This window comes from Eschscholzia californica, unplaced genomic scaffold (genome assembly GCF_041429995.1).
Source record: "Eschscholzia californica isolate CP2 unplaced genomic scaffold, dmEscCali1.0.p SCAF_6, whole genome shotgun sequence".
NCBI lineage: Eukaryota > Viridiplantae > Streptophyta > Magnoliopsida > Ranunculales > Papaveraceae > Eschscholzia > Eschscholzia californica.
In genome coordinates, this window is record NW_028238483.1 from 22,756,788 (window position 1) to 22,772,873 (window position 16,086).

General features: G+C 35.6%; 2 protein-coding genes across 3 annotated transcripts; one reads left to right on the forward strand and one right to left on the reverse strand.

Annotated features, from left to right (window-relative positions):
- The first annotated feature begins 3,262 nt into the window (after positions 1 to 3,262).
- LOC147532554 (uncharacterized) lies at positions 3,263 to 12,468 on the forward strand. The gene is made up of 4 exons (XM_086649138.1): positions 3,263 to 4,518; positions 10,242 to 10,814; positions 10,953 to 11,250; positions 12,114 to 12,468. The coding sequence occupies exons 1-4, from the start codon at positions 3,925 to 3,927 to the stop codon at positions 12,167 to 12,169; spliced, it is 1,521 nt and encodes a 506-aa protein (XP_086505264.1). The 5' UTR covers positions 3,263 to 3,924; the 3' UTR covers positions 12,170 to 12,468.
- Positions 12,469 to 12,723: 255 nt separating this feature from the next.
- Positions 12,724 to 15,473, reverse strand: LOC147532555 (putative pentatricopeptide repeat-containing protein At3g28640). 2 transcript variants are annotated; one of them, XR_015227924.1, is made up of 2 exons: positions 12,908 to 14,539; positions 12,724 to 12,852 (listed from the first exon to the last, which is right to left on the reverse strand). XR_015227924.1 is itself a non-coding variant. In XM_086649137.1 (2 exons), the coding sequence occupies exon 2, from the start codon at positions 14,498 to 14,500 to the stop codon at positions 12,977 to 12,979; it is 1,524 nt and encodes a 507-aa protein (XP_086505263.1). In that variant the 5' UTR covers positions 14,501 to 14,544; positions 15,413 to 15,473; the 3' UTR covers positions 12,724 to 12,976. The 2 variants fall into 2 exon arrangements, 1 of the variants encoding a protein (XP_086505263.1); XM_086649137.1 differs by adding an exon at positions 15,413 to 15,473 and having other exon boundaries at positions 12,724 to 14,544.
- Between the last annotated feature and the right edge of the window lie 613 nt (positions 15,474 to 16,086).

Genomic DNA, 16,086 nt, shown 5'->3' on the forward strand with positions numbered 1-16,086 from the left:
ATAAGTTGATGCGGGCTAGGCATACTCGTGCCCGAGCTCGCCCGAGCCCGTCCGATTCCCACCCCTATATCCAACTCTACTTAAGGTCACTTACGTGTTGTTTCCTAAACACAAAAACAAAGGGAAATTTGGCAATACCCCTCACCACTGATGTCAAATCAGCGATGCTCCTTTTTAACTCTTTTTTTTGTGAAAACTCGACTACGATCTACGTTAGTCGTTACAAAGCATTGATACATCATGAAGATGTGATAAGCACCACAACTGTCTAAATTAAACTTATAATGAAAGAGACTTAAAGTCCAACACTGTGAAAGAGGTCTAAAACCCGACAAACTCATTATATTATTTATACCGTTAATAACCCAAGTTCAACAACCATTACCATGGATTTCACCAACTCCCTTGGGAATCGAACCTAGGACCTCAAGGTATTTGGAGTTTATGTCAACACTTCGAAGCATTTGGGCAACCAAGTGTTGACTTGCCCCTTTTTTTAATTGGATATTATGAAAATTCTCTTTTTTGCACTAAGAAGTGCGAAAATACCCTACGTTTATTATTTTTTTTCTCTCATTTCACTACGGCTGACATAACACTCTAATTTCGGTATTTCTGTGAATTTTTCTAACTAATTTGTAAGTTCACGGCTGACATACACATTCTAACTTTGGTCTTTCATAATTTTTTCTATCTGATTTTGTAAGTTAAATTAATAATTTCTCTTCTAACTTTTTAGTTTTTCGTTCAATTCATAATTTCAATTTGTAAGTTAAAGTGCATATTCATTTCGTCCTAAACTTTTATACTTTTACAACATCACAAGTAAAAAAATAAAAATAGAAAAATTAGTTTGAGAACACAAGTATTTTTAATTTTACTAAAATGGATGACTGAGAGAGCGAAGTATAAAGAAAGATAGAGATGATATAGGTTTTCAGAGATAGTTTCTCACGAACAAAGTGACAATCGAGTTCGATGTGCTTAGTGCGTTTATGGAAAACTGGGTTGGCAACTATATGCATAGCCACCTCATTGTCACAAAAGACCCGAAAAAGTTCTGGAATGGAAATTCGAAACTCGTGAAAAAGGTATTTCAACCATTGGAGCTCGACAGTAAAGAAAGCAAATACACGATATTTTGCCTCAACAGTTGATCAAGACCTTAATTAGTAATAAGATTACATACAAACATTTTAACTAGTTATAAGATTATCACGTCGTTTGAGGAAAACACGGAAATTTTCGCGATAGGAAATTTTATGAAATAAATACCCTAATAATTATGAAATAAATTGTGTCTGCCCTTTCCTTTTTTGCCCTTTTTTCCCCCAAAAAATATAAATTTTGAACAAAAATAGAAAGAAATCGGGAATATATATAGCAAAATACCCTAATCCTAATAATTCTGAAATAAGTCCACCACCCTTTGGTGCAGCGGTTGGACACCCCCTCATCAGCCTATGAAGTCGTGAGATCGAGTCTCGGTAGAAGCAGTTTGCCGTCAAGATTTATCCCATGTAATTTAGGCAATATATAAAATAAATAATGTAATAAATCTGTCGGGCTTTAAGGCTCTTTCCTGTTATCGGGGTTTAGGCCTCTTTCATTATGGTTTAAATTAGGCAGTTATCGTGCTCATCACATCTCTGTGATGTATCAATGCTTTGTAACGACTAAGGGGAATCCCAACCCCTTCTGGATACACTTCCAACAAACTTATATAGCAAAATACAAAGGAATATAGCTCGAGTGTCGCTCTACCATCATGGCATTCTCTTGAGTAATCTAAGGTATTCTCAGCCCGCACCTTTGTGTTAGTGATATATATGTCAGACTTTAGCAGACGATGAGAATCTCAACCCCTTTTGGATACACTTGGAACAAAAGGGTACTCCATATCGCATATTCCTCTCTGTTTTCACAGGAGATTCATCTCGTTTCGGTGATGCAGAAACCGTTAACAGACAGATGTACCACTTAATCTAGGCTAATTCTTCAATCTAGTGGCGAGATTTCCATGAGGATGGGATTTCTCTGTGATGTTTTGCATATTAACCACGTGCCAAAAAGACCAACAAGTTCTACCCCACTTCGCACTAACTCCAAATAACAATATAAATTATATTAAAATGGAACTCAATCAAAATATCAAACAACTGACAATATTCGAGGTAAAAATTTACTTTCTTTATAAAAAATCGGAATAGTTGTCTCAGCGTCTTAGGTTTTCATAAGGCCAACTAACTGCAACACTATTTAAGCAAAATAATAACCTTTTGAAACAATTAGGAAAAGATGAAGTCAGATGATGAATTATCAATGTAACTACAAACCATGTTAAGAAGAACCATGAAGAGTTGAGAATAATTCCGATGAAAATCTAATGCTAATGGTTTCCTGTGAGCCTTTAGATTATATGTCCTCAATGCAAGTCAAAGTTGATGTAAGACAATCCATGAACACACATGAAGACAATCCAAAGCAGGTTCTACAACGTATAACTTTTTATCCCGATGCGGTGAAGTAAGACAAACACTAAATGTGTTGTCTCTAGCATGTTTCCAATCACTTGCTAAAGCAGTAGTAAATTAGTAATAGTTGCACACTCATACCAATGCCTGCGTTATCTGAAGTTTGTGGAGTTGGTTTGGAGCTCTCCGAAGTATAGATTCTTCAGCACTACTGATTTATCTGGACTGAACTGATGTTTGGGACATCAAAAGTTCAAAAAAAAAATTAGTGTTTGAGATATCTCATACTTTTTTTTACTAACGGGAGAGTTAACTAACATTAAAGATTGTTGAAAGACGTTAATCTTTTTTTATTATGATAGTTAGTTCATATCCTAAATTTTAAAAAAAAAAACATATTCATGTCCCAAACTCATCAGTCCATACTACCACCTTCCTGAAATAACTTCAAATCAATTAATAATGGTCATTGTTTTGGGAAAAGCAGAAACGTTTCTGGAGGAGATGGTGGAAAACCAAAAAAATTCAAACCAAACTCTCCCCCTCAAGTCGCCGGAATGAAGGTGTTGGTCGGAAACGCCCGGCGACAGTCGGCGACGTGTTTATCTCTCTCCCTCTCTCTCTCTTCTCCTCCATCTGCCTCTCTCTCTCTCTCTCTTTCTCTCTTTCTCTCTTCTTCCCATCTCCCTTCTTTTTTTTGTTACAGTTCCGGCGAAGGGGTTTTCCCTTCGCCGGAACCCTTCGTCTGGATCTGGAAGAACCAGACGAGTTTCCGGCGAAGGGATATCCCCATCATCAGAAATTTCGTTAGATAATGAGAGAGGGAGAGAGGATAAGAGGAGAAAAGAGAGAGAAGAAAGAACTCTTTTGATGGTGATCGCCAACATTAATGGTGGAAGTCGTCGAAATCCGGTGGAAGTCGTCCGAGTTCTAATGGAGGTGAGAGAAGAAGAAGAAGAAAGAATAAAAAATTCAAAGGGTGGTGTTGGAGGTCCAAAACCTCTTGCCCCGGAAACTTTGTTTATTTCCTAAAACACTGGCCTTAATGATGGGAGATCAAGTACTAATCTTGGAAAATCTTAGTCATGAGATCAACCCTACAACAATTCTAAGCCGTTAGATTCATTTGACCCTAAAATGACAAGTCAACTTTTCTCATTTCGTTATTCAGACGACTCTTTACTCGGTACTTCAGTATCCCACGCAAATTGCCGAAGCTTCCTCAAAGTCTTTGACAAAACCTCTTCTCTCTCTCTCTCTCTCTCTCTCTCTCTCTCTCTCTCTCTCTCTCTCTAAACCTCTTCACCCCCAAGCAATATTGCTACCAAACAAGAATATCAGACACACCTAATCACTTCCATCTCCCTTAAATCCAAAACCCATCTTTTGATCCATTAAAAAAACCCTAAAAATTTCTGATCATTTACTAACCAAAAAACAGAGAAAAAAAATGGAGTTTTTCATCAAAGCAAAAGCAGTTCGATTGAAAAGTCATCTGGGTAAATTCTTAATTGCAGATGAAGATGAAGAAACAGTAAGACAAAGTAGAAACGGATCATCAATTAGAGCAAAATGGGTAATCGAATTTGATGAAGAAAACAAAAATATAATTCGTCTGAAAAGTTGTTATGGTAAATATTTATGTGCAACAGATAAACCCTATCTTCTTGGAATGACAGGTAAAAAAGTATCTCAAATTGAATCAAATAAAAATACTAATTTAGATTCATATTTGATTAATTGGGTACCAATAAGAGATGGGTTTCAAGTGAAATTAAGAACAAAAGATGGGAAATATTTAAGAGGAAATGGAGGTACAATTCCATGGAGAAATTCTGTAACTCATGATATCCCATATGCTACAAAAGATTGGATTTTATGGGATGTTGATATGGTTGATTTATCAGAGAGTGATCTTCATTGTTTTGGTGATTATCAATCTCAAATATCAAGTTTATCTTCATCTTTATCTGAGCAAGATTTATTTGATTCACCAATTTCACCTAGGTCAATCATGATGGCTTCTCCAAGATATCCTTCAAAGGTTTGAATCTAAACTTCTTCTCCTTTTTTTCTTTAAGAGTTGAGTCCTATTAAATTTTGTTTATTTTCATATAATTTACTACTAATATGTATAGACCCACACATCTTAGTTTTCTCTCAGTAATCTGTTGTAGATTTTCACAAGATACACTAGAATGTTCTTGCATCAAACTGTAACGTGTGAATATCTATTGTTATTAGCTCGAGCTCCATACCTACAAAACCTTAGGCTAAAATTTTTAAAAACCAAACCTTTTTTTTTTTTTTTCGATTTATCATGGTTTGCCTGCCTAAAGCAATAAGACTACAAAGGTACCATAGGTTAAGAAGTAAACATTTTGTGGGCAATAAGGGACTCTAATGCGGTTTATGGAACTAGATGAACAACCAACCATAAGTGAAAAAAAAATGATATTTAAATGTAAAATATGTGACTAATTAGGTCAAAACTTCACATTTAAAAACTACAAATAAAATCATCATTTTCTAAAGGTTTTGAAGTGGATTTTAGTGGTACAGAGGGAAGTTGTAAAGGCACCTCTTCAAAATGTTATTGGCACCACATTCAAGACAAAATTTAGGAGGAATTGTGAGGAAAATGCGCCATTAAGACTTGAGAGAGGCGCCTTGAAAGTACCCTAGAGACGATAAGTAAGAAAACGGGAAGGTCTATAGTGACAGAAATGCATGAATTGGTCCAGTGCGGAGTAAGATCCAGCTGAGGGGTTAAAGAATTAAATATAGTTTGAATTAGGATCAAATTATGTGGTGGGGTAGTCATCTGAAATCCACATTCTTTTCGTTGCAAGTTATTGGGTCCTCTTTCTAGGTCGGTAACTAACAAATATCCTATCTCATCGAAAAAAAACTACCAAATATCTTTATCGATTTATCAGAATCCAATTCATCTGAGTTTATTCTACCCCAAATTAACTACCAACATAGTGTTTGTGGTGTTGGTATGTGTGTCATTATAGTACATGATCAATTTGGACTAAGGTGCTTCAGTGCTTGGCTCACTTAGTTCAGCTGAGCGTCTAAGATTGACCTTTTTAGATTAGGATAGGTTATTTGTTAGAGTGTTGGTCGACCCGATATCTAAAATATCGTCGTAAGATTGAGGGCTAATTGGTTCTTGAGGAGGTTCCACTACTATAAGGGAAGACTAAACCCTTGTACCAATTGAAATGGGCCACTTAAACTTTACAATCCTTAGAAAATTTGTGTTGACTTAGACTTCAAATTAAACAAAGAAAAATTATTTTATCTCGAGACAACTTTTATATAAATCATGCTTACAAAAAGATTGTATGATTTTAATATAAAGTCTATTGCATTACACTTTTATTATATGGTCCAATCATAGAATAAGAGTACCATGTTTTACAATTTTTATTTACTTTTGTGGTTGGTTTACCAACAAAGATTCTGAAGTAAACAAGTCCCATTGTACAAATAATTTAATGGCATTTCAATAAAAAATAATCATTTAGTAGCACATTCAATTAAAGGTTGGTTTAATCTATTGAATCAATAGAATTGACAGAAAGTCAAAATTTTGATCTGTAGTATTTATATTGCGAAAAATGAAACAAACTTTCACGAGATGATCTGCAATAGAAAACTTGTAGCACTTTGCTAATTTTGTGATGTAAAATAATGTACCTATTGGCTTCTTTTGACAATACCTATTGTCTCTTCTAGTTCCTATGTAATCCTTTGCTCTCTTTGGAGACATCTTTTTCTTCTCTCACGCCATATTAGTTCGGTTATTATCGTTCTTAGTATCTTTTTTTGTTTATCTCCTTGCAACTCAAAAGTGAGTTCTTACAGAAAAAAAAAACTCAAAAGAGTGTAAAAAGGAAAATGTGTGAAAGAGGGAAGTCAACATCCCCTTACAAGAACAAACATATAAATTTAATTACTTACTAAAAAAAGACTCGACTTATAAAGGAAAAAACTTATTATGGTCATTGATAATAAGTTCGATTGAATCCGAAAACTTTCGATCATAAGACCCCAAAATGGGTCTTAATAGTATTATAAGTCCAATATTAACATAAAATCTATCCCCTTATAAGAACAAACATATAAATTTAATTACTTACTAAAATAAGACTTTACTTGTAAAGGAAAAAAACTTATTATGGTCATTGATAATAAGTTCGTTTGAATCCGAGAACTTTCGATATAAGACCCCAAAATGGGTCTTAATAGTATTATAAGTCCAATATTAACATAAAATCTATACAGTTTAAAATGTTACAAATTTTGGTATTCACAAAACAAATGTTTTTTTGCATGACACTGTATTTTGGGATTTAGTGACATTGTTATTTTACTGTATTAAACAAAACGAAAATAATGTTATGTCTTTTACTGTTTTATATGCAACTTAGTTAGTTCAACAAAAAAAAGAAATATGCAACTTAGTTTGTATTGCATGAAAAAGTAAACTTGTTTCTACATATATTTATACATTCACTAAATAACTAACACATTGGTAATGCATTTGTGTATTCAAATGAAGAAAAATTATAGACTCAAAAATAGATTTATTACTTGTCTTGTATTAAATTTAGACCTTAAATCTATTATAATTTTTCATTTTGAACCTATCATCGCGCATAAAGTCCAAATAAGCCATTTCTAATTACTCATATAATTGTCCACCGGCCTTTGGTGCAGTGGTTGGAAACTCCTCTTAAGCCCATGAGGTCGTGGGATCGAGTCTCGATCAATGCAGTTTGTCATCAAATTATTTCATATAATTTAGGTTATAAATAAAGTAAATAACGTTATAAATTTGTCCGGCTTTAGACTTCTTTCATGTTGTTGGGCTTTAAACCTCTTTTATTCATGATTTTAATTAGGCGATTATCGTGTTCATCACATCTTCATGATATGTCAATGCCTTATAAGGACCAACGTAGAGCGTATTCCAATCCTCAAAAAAAATTACTCATATTATTAACAGTAGCGAGGCCAGAAAATTTTATGCGTGGGGCACTTCTTTTTTGTTATAGTTAGTGAAATAATTCCATAGTATACGATCAGGCTAGAATAAAGAAACAAAATTTCAACAAAATTTTGTTTATAGTTTAGATATTGCATGATAATTTTGATTTACAACAAGTTTTCTCATCAATATGGTTTGGGGATCTTTCTCCAAACTGCATTCAAAAAAAAAAATTAAAATAAAAAACAAAGGATTGGATGAAGAGATAGTGGTGAAGATTAAGAAAACGATGGTGGAGATGATTAAGAACAAGTAATCGTAATGGAAAAAAATAAAGATCAACTTTTCTTTCTAATAACATGTTTACTATAACAAACGTGTAAAAAACAATCTTGAAGTCCAAAATACAAGTCACTGAAAAATCAGACAGAATCAAAATTAAGGGAGTTATTTAGAAAATTCATCATCTCTACAAAGTCGTTTTATTAAGTTGGTCACTTTGAGGAGGCCAAAATTGAATTAGTTCAATTAATAAGAACCAATTTTAAACCAAACAAGACTTTCAACTAACATAAATAGTAGACATTCTACGAAAAAGTGTAAGTAGTGGAAATTCAAGAAAAAAAGGCGTAATGTGTGGGTCGATCCCAAGACCTCCGCAATGTAATCAAAGCATTTTACCACTTAAGCTAGATAAAAATTTTGTTTAAAATGTGGAACTATAGATATATAATATAGTGACAAGTGAAATTTAACACATACGAGTCACATTAGGGTTGTGGGGCACGCACCCCCACGACCCCTACGGGGGCTCGCCCCTGATTATTAGTATCTCAAAAAATTTCTTCATAACCATGGCATATTGGCATGTGTGGTGTGGTCAACTCGTCTCAAACCCGTGGTTCGAGAACGGGTTGTATTTACAGACTGGACAAACAGATATTTTTGTACCCATTACCAAAAGAGGGATTGGGCAAAACGCCCAAAACCAGCCCAACAATATGTATCAGGCTCACTGCAGATAAAGAATGAGGGGCAGGTCCAACAAGTCAGGTTGGGGGGTGGAATTTCCGAAACACCCTTCTTCTTTTCGAAATTTACGAAACGGTCATCGAAAAATTCCCGGGAAACTCGAAAATTTGTGAAAAATAATCTGACACGCCTCCCATCAGACTGTGTACTTTCTATAAATTTACAAAATTGCCACCGAAAAATTCACGGGAAATGCGAAATTTTTTGAAAAATAGTCTGACGCACCTGACATCAAACCTTATACTTTCCACGAATTTACAGAATTGCCATTACAAAATTTACCAACTTGCCAATTTCGTTCTTTTTTCCAGATTTATTTCTTATTTCTTTTTTATTTTCTCCCACGCATATTTCTCTCAACAATCTTTTTAAATTTCTCTCTCCAATCTCAACAAATTTCGTTCTTTGTTCCATATTTATTTCTTATCTCTTTCCAATCTCAACAAATTTCTTCATTTTTGGTAGTTTTTCATTGATTTATACAAGGAAATTTTCTTGTGTACCGAGAATTATTTAGCGTACTGGCCATTTTTTGGATATGTACTACACATTTTTGTACTGGGAATTTTCATGTGTACCGGGAATTGTTCTGTTTGCTGGCATTTGGTTATGTACTAGACATTTTTGTTCTGAGAATTTTCCTGTGTACAAGGAATTGTTCCGTGTACAAGCCATTTGGTTATGTACTAGAAATTTTTGTAGTGGGAATTTTCTTGTGTACCGGGAATTGTTCTGTGTACTCGCCATTTAGTTATTTACTAGACATTTTTGTACTGGGAATTTTCTTGTGCACCGAGAATTGTTCTGTGTACTGGCCATTTGGTTCAGTACTGGACACTTTTGAACTGGGAATTTCTCTTCTGTACCGGGAATGCTTCTGTGCACTGGCCATTTGGTTATGTACTTTGATGTTTTTAGAGATGAAGAAGATAAAATGTGAAACAAATAAGAATGATGAAGAAGAAAAATAAGAACATAAAACTTTTAGAGAGAGAAAGAACAGAAAACTTTTTTTTTTTAGAGATTGAAAGAGATGAAGAAGATAAAATGTGAAACAAAATAAGAATGATGAACATCCAAAAATAAGAACATAAAACTTTTAGAGAGAAAAAGAACAGAAACTTTATGTTTTTAGAGATTGAAAGAGATGAAGAAGATAAAATGTGAAACAAAATAAGAATGATGAAGAAGATTTTTGGATGTATAAATAAGAACTAAGGAGTTGAAACAAAATATAATGGGCGGGATCCATAAATTGGCTGAAATTTCGTCAAAAAATTGCGCCATTATTGAATTTTCAAAAAATCTGAATGTTTCTCTGACATTACGTCATGTACGGTGAAATTAATTACTTCGCTGTCGTCCGTCAGAAAGCACGGAAATTTCCCGTGGAGGGGTAAAAGAGAGACAAATAAAATGGAAACCAGAAAAGTGTGAGCTGTCCTTACACTTTGGACTGAAAACGCATTTTTGTCCGAGTTTGGACTATACGCGCATTGAACCCCGAAATTTGGACCAAATGCTCATTTTTCCTTACCAAAACCGACACACACGGTTTAACTGAACTAAAGAAGCGTTGTGGCGTTTAGTCTTTGTCCCGTCCCGTGTACAGGTCATCAGACAAACTTACACACATACATAAAAACACTTTCCACATTTTCTTCTTTCTCCCTCACTCACTCACCAAACTCTTTTCTCTCACATCACTTCTTCTTCTTCTTCTTCTTGTTTAGGTTCAGCTTGGAATGGAACTATTTCAAAATGCAAAAACGATTCGACTCAGAAGTCATCATGATAAATACCTAATAGCAGAAGATGATGAAGAATCAGTGAGTCAAGATCGTAATGGTTCATCTAAATCAGCTAAATGGACTATTGAATTCATTCAAAATGATACTACTATCCGATTCAAAAGTTGTTATGGTAAATACTTAACTGCTACTAATTTTCCTTTATTTCTTGGTATGACTGGTAAAAAAGTACTTCAAACTCTACCCACAAAATTATTAGATTCTACTTCTATTCAATGGGAACCTATTAGGGAAGGATTTCAAGTTAAATTAAAAACTAGGGTTGGTAATTTTCTTCGTGCTAATGGTGGTTTACCTCCTTGGAGAAACTCTATTACTCATGATATTCCTCATAGATCTTCTACCCAAGATTGGGTTTTATGGGATGTTGATATTCTTGAAATACAAGTTCAATCACTTCCACCCTCACTCAAGGAACATGATCACCACCACCACCAAAATCAGATATTGAATCAAACCCAGACTCATTCTCTTCCTTCTCAATCTACACTTGAGGTATTATATTGAATTTTTTGAATTTGGGTATTGATTATTTTGTTTGAATTTGAGCTAGAGTTTGGGGATTGATTAGTTTGTTTGATTTTGAGATAGGGTTTGATAAAGTTTGTTTTTTTTTTGATGGGTTTATTGCAGTCAAGTGATTCTTTTGTTAGTTCAACATCAAGTATTAAAGTGGAAGGGAGGATAATTTATTATAGTATTGCTGATGAGAATGGAAATATTGATGAGGGATTTGAGGAGGGTTCTTATTTCAGTTTTAAGGGAAAAGGAGTTGATGAATTGACTCAAAAATTGGAGGAAGAAACAGGTCTTGAAGATATAATTGTGTGTACGAAAAGTCCATTGAATGGAAAACTCTATCCTTTGCATTTGCAGCTTCCTCCTAATAATTCTACTATGCATGTGGTTGCAGTTCAATCTTCATCTAAAGGTAGTTTATTGAATTTTATTATGGTCCCTGCATATATAGATGATAGTTTACTTCAGTTGACCTAAACATTGAATAGTCCCCACATGGAAAAGGAAAGGCTCGTGATAAAGAATATGATTTCTAGGGCCTTTCTGCTCATTTGCTTTAAGATAGGGGTCCACAAATTTAATATGATACCGAACCAACCCCACTTATATAGACCCAATGGTTACACGTGGCCCACATCACCTAACCAAAAAGACACGTAGTAGGTTCAAAGGACGTCGTTGTCCCATGAGGGGTGTGTCTTAGTCCCACATAGACAAAGGGAAGTGTCATGATCAAGAAGATAACAGGATGCGGATTTGAAGTTTCATGCACAAGGCACGTAGTCCCGCATTGTTTAGGAAGACCACCTAGATCTGGTTTCTGTGCAACTCCTTGTCTTACATATAGGTGACGCCTTGGAGTGAGTTACTAGGTTGGGCATCTAGATTTTTGATGTAGAGAAGCTTGGGGTGATCTAGGGGAGCCCGTGCCAAGGAAAAACCTTGGCTTCTTAAACACAAAAAGTTTGGCGCATGTCCACTCAAGTTTGGGGCTTCTTCATTCATTGGCCTGGTTTCGAGTTGGATGTCTACAAACATAATTTAAATTTCTTTGTGGGTGGTTCTTCTTACAATTTGATATATGTTGGTTTATTATGTTATCTACATTTTTCTAGCTGATGCATATTTGCCGAACTATATATATATATTAATCATGAATTCCTTACTACCGTTTACTCTGTTTCTGCTAGTTGAATTCAGAATTTTAAAGTTATGGATTTCATGCAACTGTCATTTAGCTGATCCCCTTTTTTGTGTGTTTTTGTTTTGTAACAGTGGCAAAAGAATTCTTGAAGCCAGGCCTGCAAAAGCCAACAACTCTTGTTGTTTAATCTCAATAGAGCTCATTAGAAAGGAATTGGTAGATTGTATAAAGAAATCTCCTGCATATTCAGTCCATTGGGTTAGCTAGAAAAAACTAAAGAGGGTTTTCATTCTTAGTTTACAGTTTGAATTGGTTAGTTTATGCTGCAGTTTTGTGATTAGAGTTTCTCTCCTTTCACCCTTGTCTCCCTCTTTGTACAAGTATGAGCAGATTGCATAAAATTTTGTGGGGATATGTGAAAAATTCATTCTGTAAACCCTAGCTCGGTCTTCTGTTTTTAATGGCAGTTTTTTTTATATTGTTTTATTACTTTATTTTAGTGTTAAAATCACGCCCCTGGAACTTTTGATAAACAAGAGAGCTGATGCTATGACCACTTTCCCGGCCGAATCCTGGTCAGATGACGTGGCCGGGCCAGATTTAGAGGGAGAAGCCGGTCCAGATATAGAGAAGCTTTTCACTTTCCCTCCCTAAATCTGGCCCGGCCACGTCACCTGGCCGGAATTCGGCCGGGAAAGTGGTCGGGCATAGCATCATTTTTGGATAAACAAACACAAACACTTTGAAATCAGAATCAGGTTAATTAAATTCCTCCACTCAGATCTGACTTCGTAACACAATATCAAACACGGACAGCAACATTATGTGATATAACAACTCATCAACAATTACAAGATATCTGAGGAGGTCCTAGGTTCGATCACATGGAAGTGCAAATCCACTAATATTGAACTTGGGTATAAACAAAGTAGTTTCTGTATGCTTTAGATCACTATATGAGGATATCGATCAAGAACTCACTACTCACTAGAGTTCAGATGACCTTTACTTGTATCTGTAGAGACAAGAAATCCAACATTGAATGTATTTCAACTCTATGAGAATGCACCATATCTCCTGAAACAAACTCATTCACTTCCCCGTTCACCTCAACTACACTACACCCAGCTTTCTTCTTGATATTCCTATCTCCCATCATTTTTCGAACTCTCTGAGCATCTTTACTCCTCCGTGCTGCGAAATAGATGTTCGATAACTGAACATAAACACTATCTTCGTCAGCTCCATCTTCGTGTTCGAGTTTCAGTAATTCATCGAAAGCAAGTTCTGCAAGCTCTACATTAACATTAGTTCTACAAGCACTCAATAAAGCTCCCCAAACAGAAGCCCTAGGTTTCATTGGCATTCGTTTAATAACTTTAATTGCTTCATCTAAACGATTGGCTCTACAAAGTAAATCCACCATACAACTATAATGCTCATGTTTCGGCACTATTCCGTACTTACCCTCCATATTTTCTAATAAAAACCTCCCTTTTTCTTCAAAACCGGCATGAGTGCAAGCCATTAGAACACCTAGAAGAACTACCCCATCTGGTTTAATCCTGTCTTCTCTCATCATTCTATCTAAACTATTAATAGCTTCCTCTGCAAATCCATGTAAAGCAAACCCACTAATCATAGCAGCCCAAGTAAACTCATTTCTCTTAGGCATTTTGTCAAACACTTTCACCGCTTCGCCAATACATCCGCACTTGGCATACATATCAACTAAAGAAGTACCCATAAATACATCTTGATTAATTCCATCTTTCTTTTGAATAAACTCGTGAATCCAAATTCCTTGTTCAAGAGCTCCTGAATGAGCACAAGCTGTAAGACCCGTAGCTATACAAAATTCATCAGGTTCTAAACCAGATAACAACATCTCACTAAAAACATTTAGAGCTTTAGAAGCAAACCCAGATTTAACATACCCATTCATGAGTACATTCCATTTAATAACATCTCTTTCAGGAATTTCATCAAACACTTTGTTAGCATCAACTAAACCACAACATTCAACACAAAATCTCAAAAGGGCAGTCTGTAAATGACTATCAGTTGAACCCAACCCATTTTTCAAAATCAAACAATGAATCTGTTTACCTTCAGTGATTACCTTGAGATTTGAGCAAGCAATGAGAACGAAAGGGAAAGTGTGGTAATCAGGTATGACAAGTGGGTCATCATCATTGAGCATGAGACGGAAGTAATGAAGAGAGAGATGAGATTGAGAGGAGCGAGAGTAAGCTCTGATTAGGGTATTGTAAATGAAGGAATTAGGGTTTTGGGTATGGTGAAAGAGAAGAGAAGCGTAAGAGAGATTAGGTGAGTTGGTGAGAGAGCAAAAGGAGATGAGTTTGCTGATGGCAAATGCGTCTTGATTAAGGCCATTGGTGATGAAGATAGCATGGATGGGTTTGAATTGTTTGAAATTTGAGCAGGAAGTGATGAGTGACATGCACCATTTCCATGTTTGAATGCTTCCTTCGACGCTGCCCAAGAGACGTCCCATACGCCTTCATTCTTTAACAGTTAACAACCATTGCCGCTTTACAACTTTATTTTTTGGGTTATTTCCCTAATGGCCCCCAACTTTGTTACCAGCTTCCTGCCTGGCCCCCTACTTTACGAGAAATACCCATATGCCCCCTTGTGTTATAACACCGTTACTCTCTCTCTTCCATTTCTTTTCTCTCTCCTCCAACATGTTTTCTCTCTCTGCCACCTCGTTAAAACTAGCCAACTCATCATCTTCTTTGAGAAGGTCGTCGGCTGACCAATTTTCCGGCCGGCATCCTTCAAACCTAAAAAAAAATTATTTTATCTCTCTCTCAAAAAAAAAAAAAAAAAATTTTTTCACCTCCTCACTCTCTCTCTCTAAACTCCGGCGAAGGGGTTACCCTTCGCCGGAGTTCGGGAGACCTTTAAGGTCTGCTCGAGCAGATCTCAAAGGTCTCCTCGAGCAGACCTTCTTGATCTGCTCGTCTGCCGGAACAGACCTTCATGGTCTGTTCCGGCAGACCTTTAAGGTCTCCCGAACTCCGGCGAAGGGTAACCCCCTTCGCCGGAGTTTAGAGAGAGAGAGAGGAGGTGAAAAAAAAAATTTTTTTTTTTTTTAGAGAGAGGAGAGATGAAATAATATTTTTTTTTTTTTAGGTTTGAAGGTCGCCGGCCGGAAAATTGGTCGGCCGGCGACCGTCCCGGAGAAGATGATGAGTTGGCTGGTTTTAACGAGGTGGCAGAGAGAGAAAACATGTTGGAGGAGAGAGAAAAGAAATGGAAGAGAGAGAGTAACGGTGTTATAACGGAAGGGGGCTATATGGGTATTTCTCGTAAAGTAGGGGGCCAGGCGGGAAGCTGGTCACAAAGTTGGGGGCCATTAGGGAAATAACCCTTATTTTTTTTAGTTGAGATGCCGCTTTACAAAAAAAAATTCGATGAGATTGCCGCTTTACAACTTGGTGCCCCAAACTTCGTGTTTTTTTCAGACCCATGATTCATACAACTTACTAAAAAACTAATTGGAGTACTCGAACTCATGTAGTCTCAAAAGATAGATAGAAGCTCATATGGCTTGAACAGAATAAAAATAACTTTCATCTAATATGAAGGGGAAAAATATTTCATTTTATGAATTTCTTGTTCTTGACATTAGTCCGTAAAGGAATTACGGGGCTATGCTATAACTTCCCCGTTCTCTAAATTTTAAATAAAAAATCGATATAAGTAGGTTACTACTTATTATACATGTAAAAGTGTTATTTATAGATAATTTCTAGTGATAGTGATACAATCTTAAAGATGCATCTTAAATTTACGTAAATTTTTTGAGTAAAAAAATTTTAATAGTTCACAAAATTTAATAGAAAGTCATTACTTATGAGTGTACAAAAAATATCGAGAAGTGGAGAAAGACGAAGAGGAAAAATGAAGTGAAAGAGATATAAAAGAAAATAAAGCATGTAAGAGTAATTAAAAATTTAATGGATTTTTGAGTCAAAGGTCCAAAATCTGGGGGGTAAACCCAAAAAAAATCCACTCTTGCCCAAAAATTAGTTGCAGGTCCAAATGTCAGTTTTTTTTATTTTTATCCCCCTC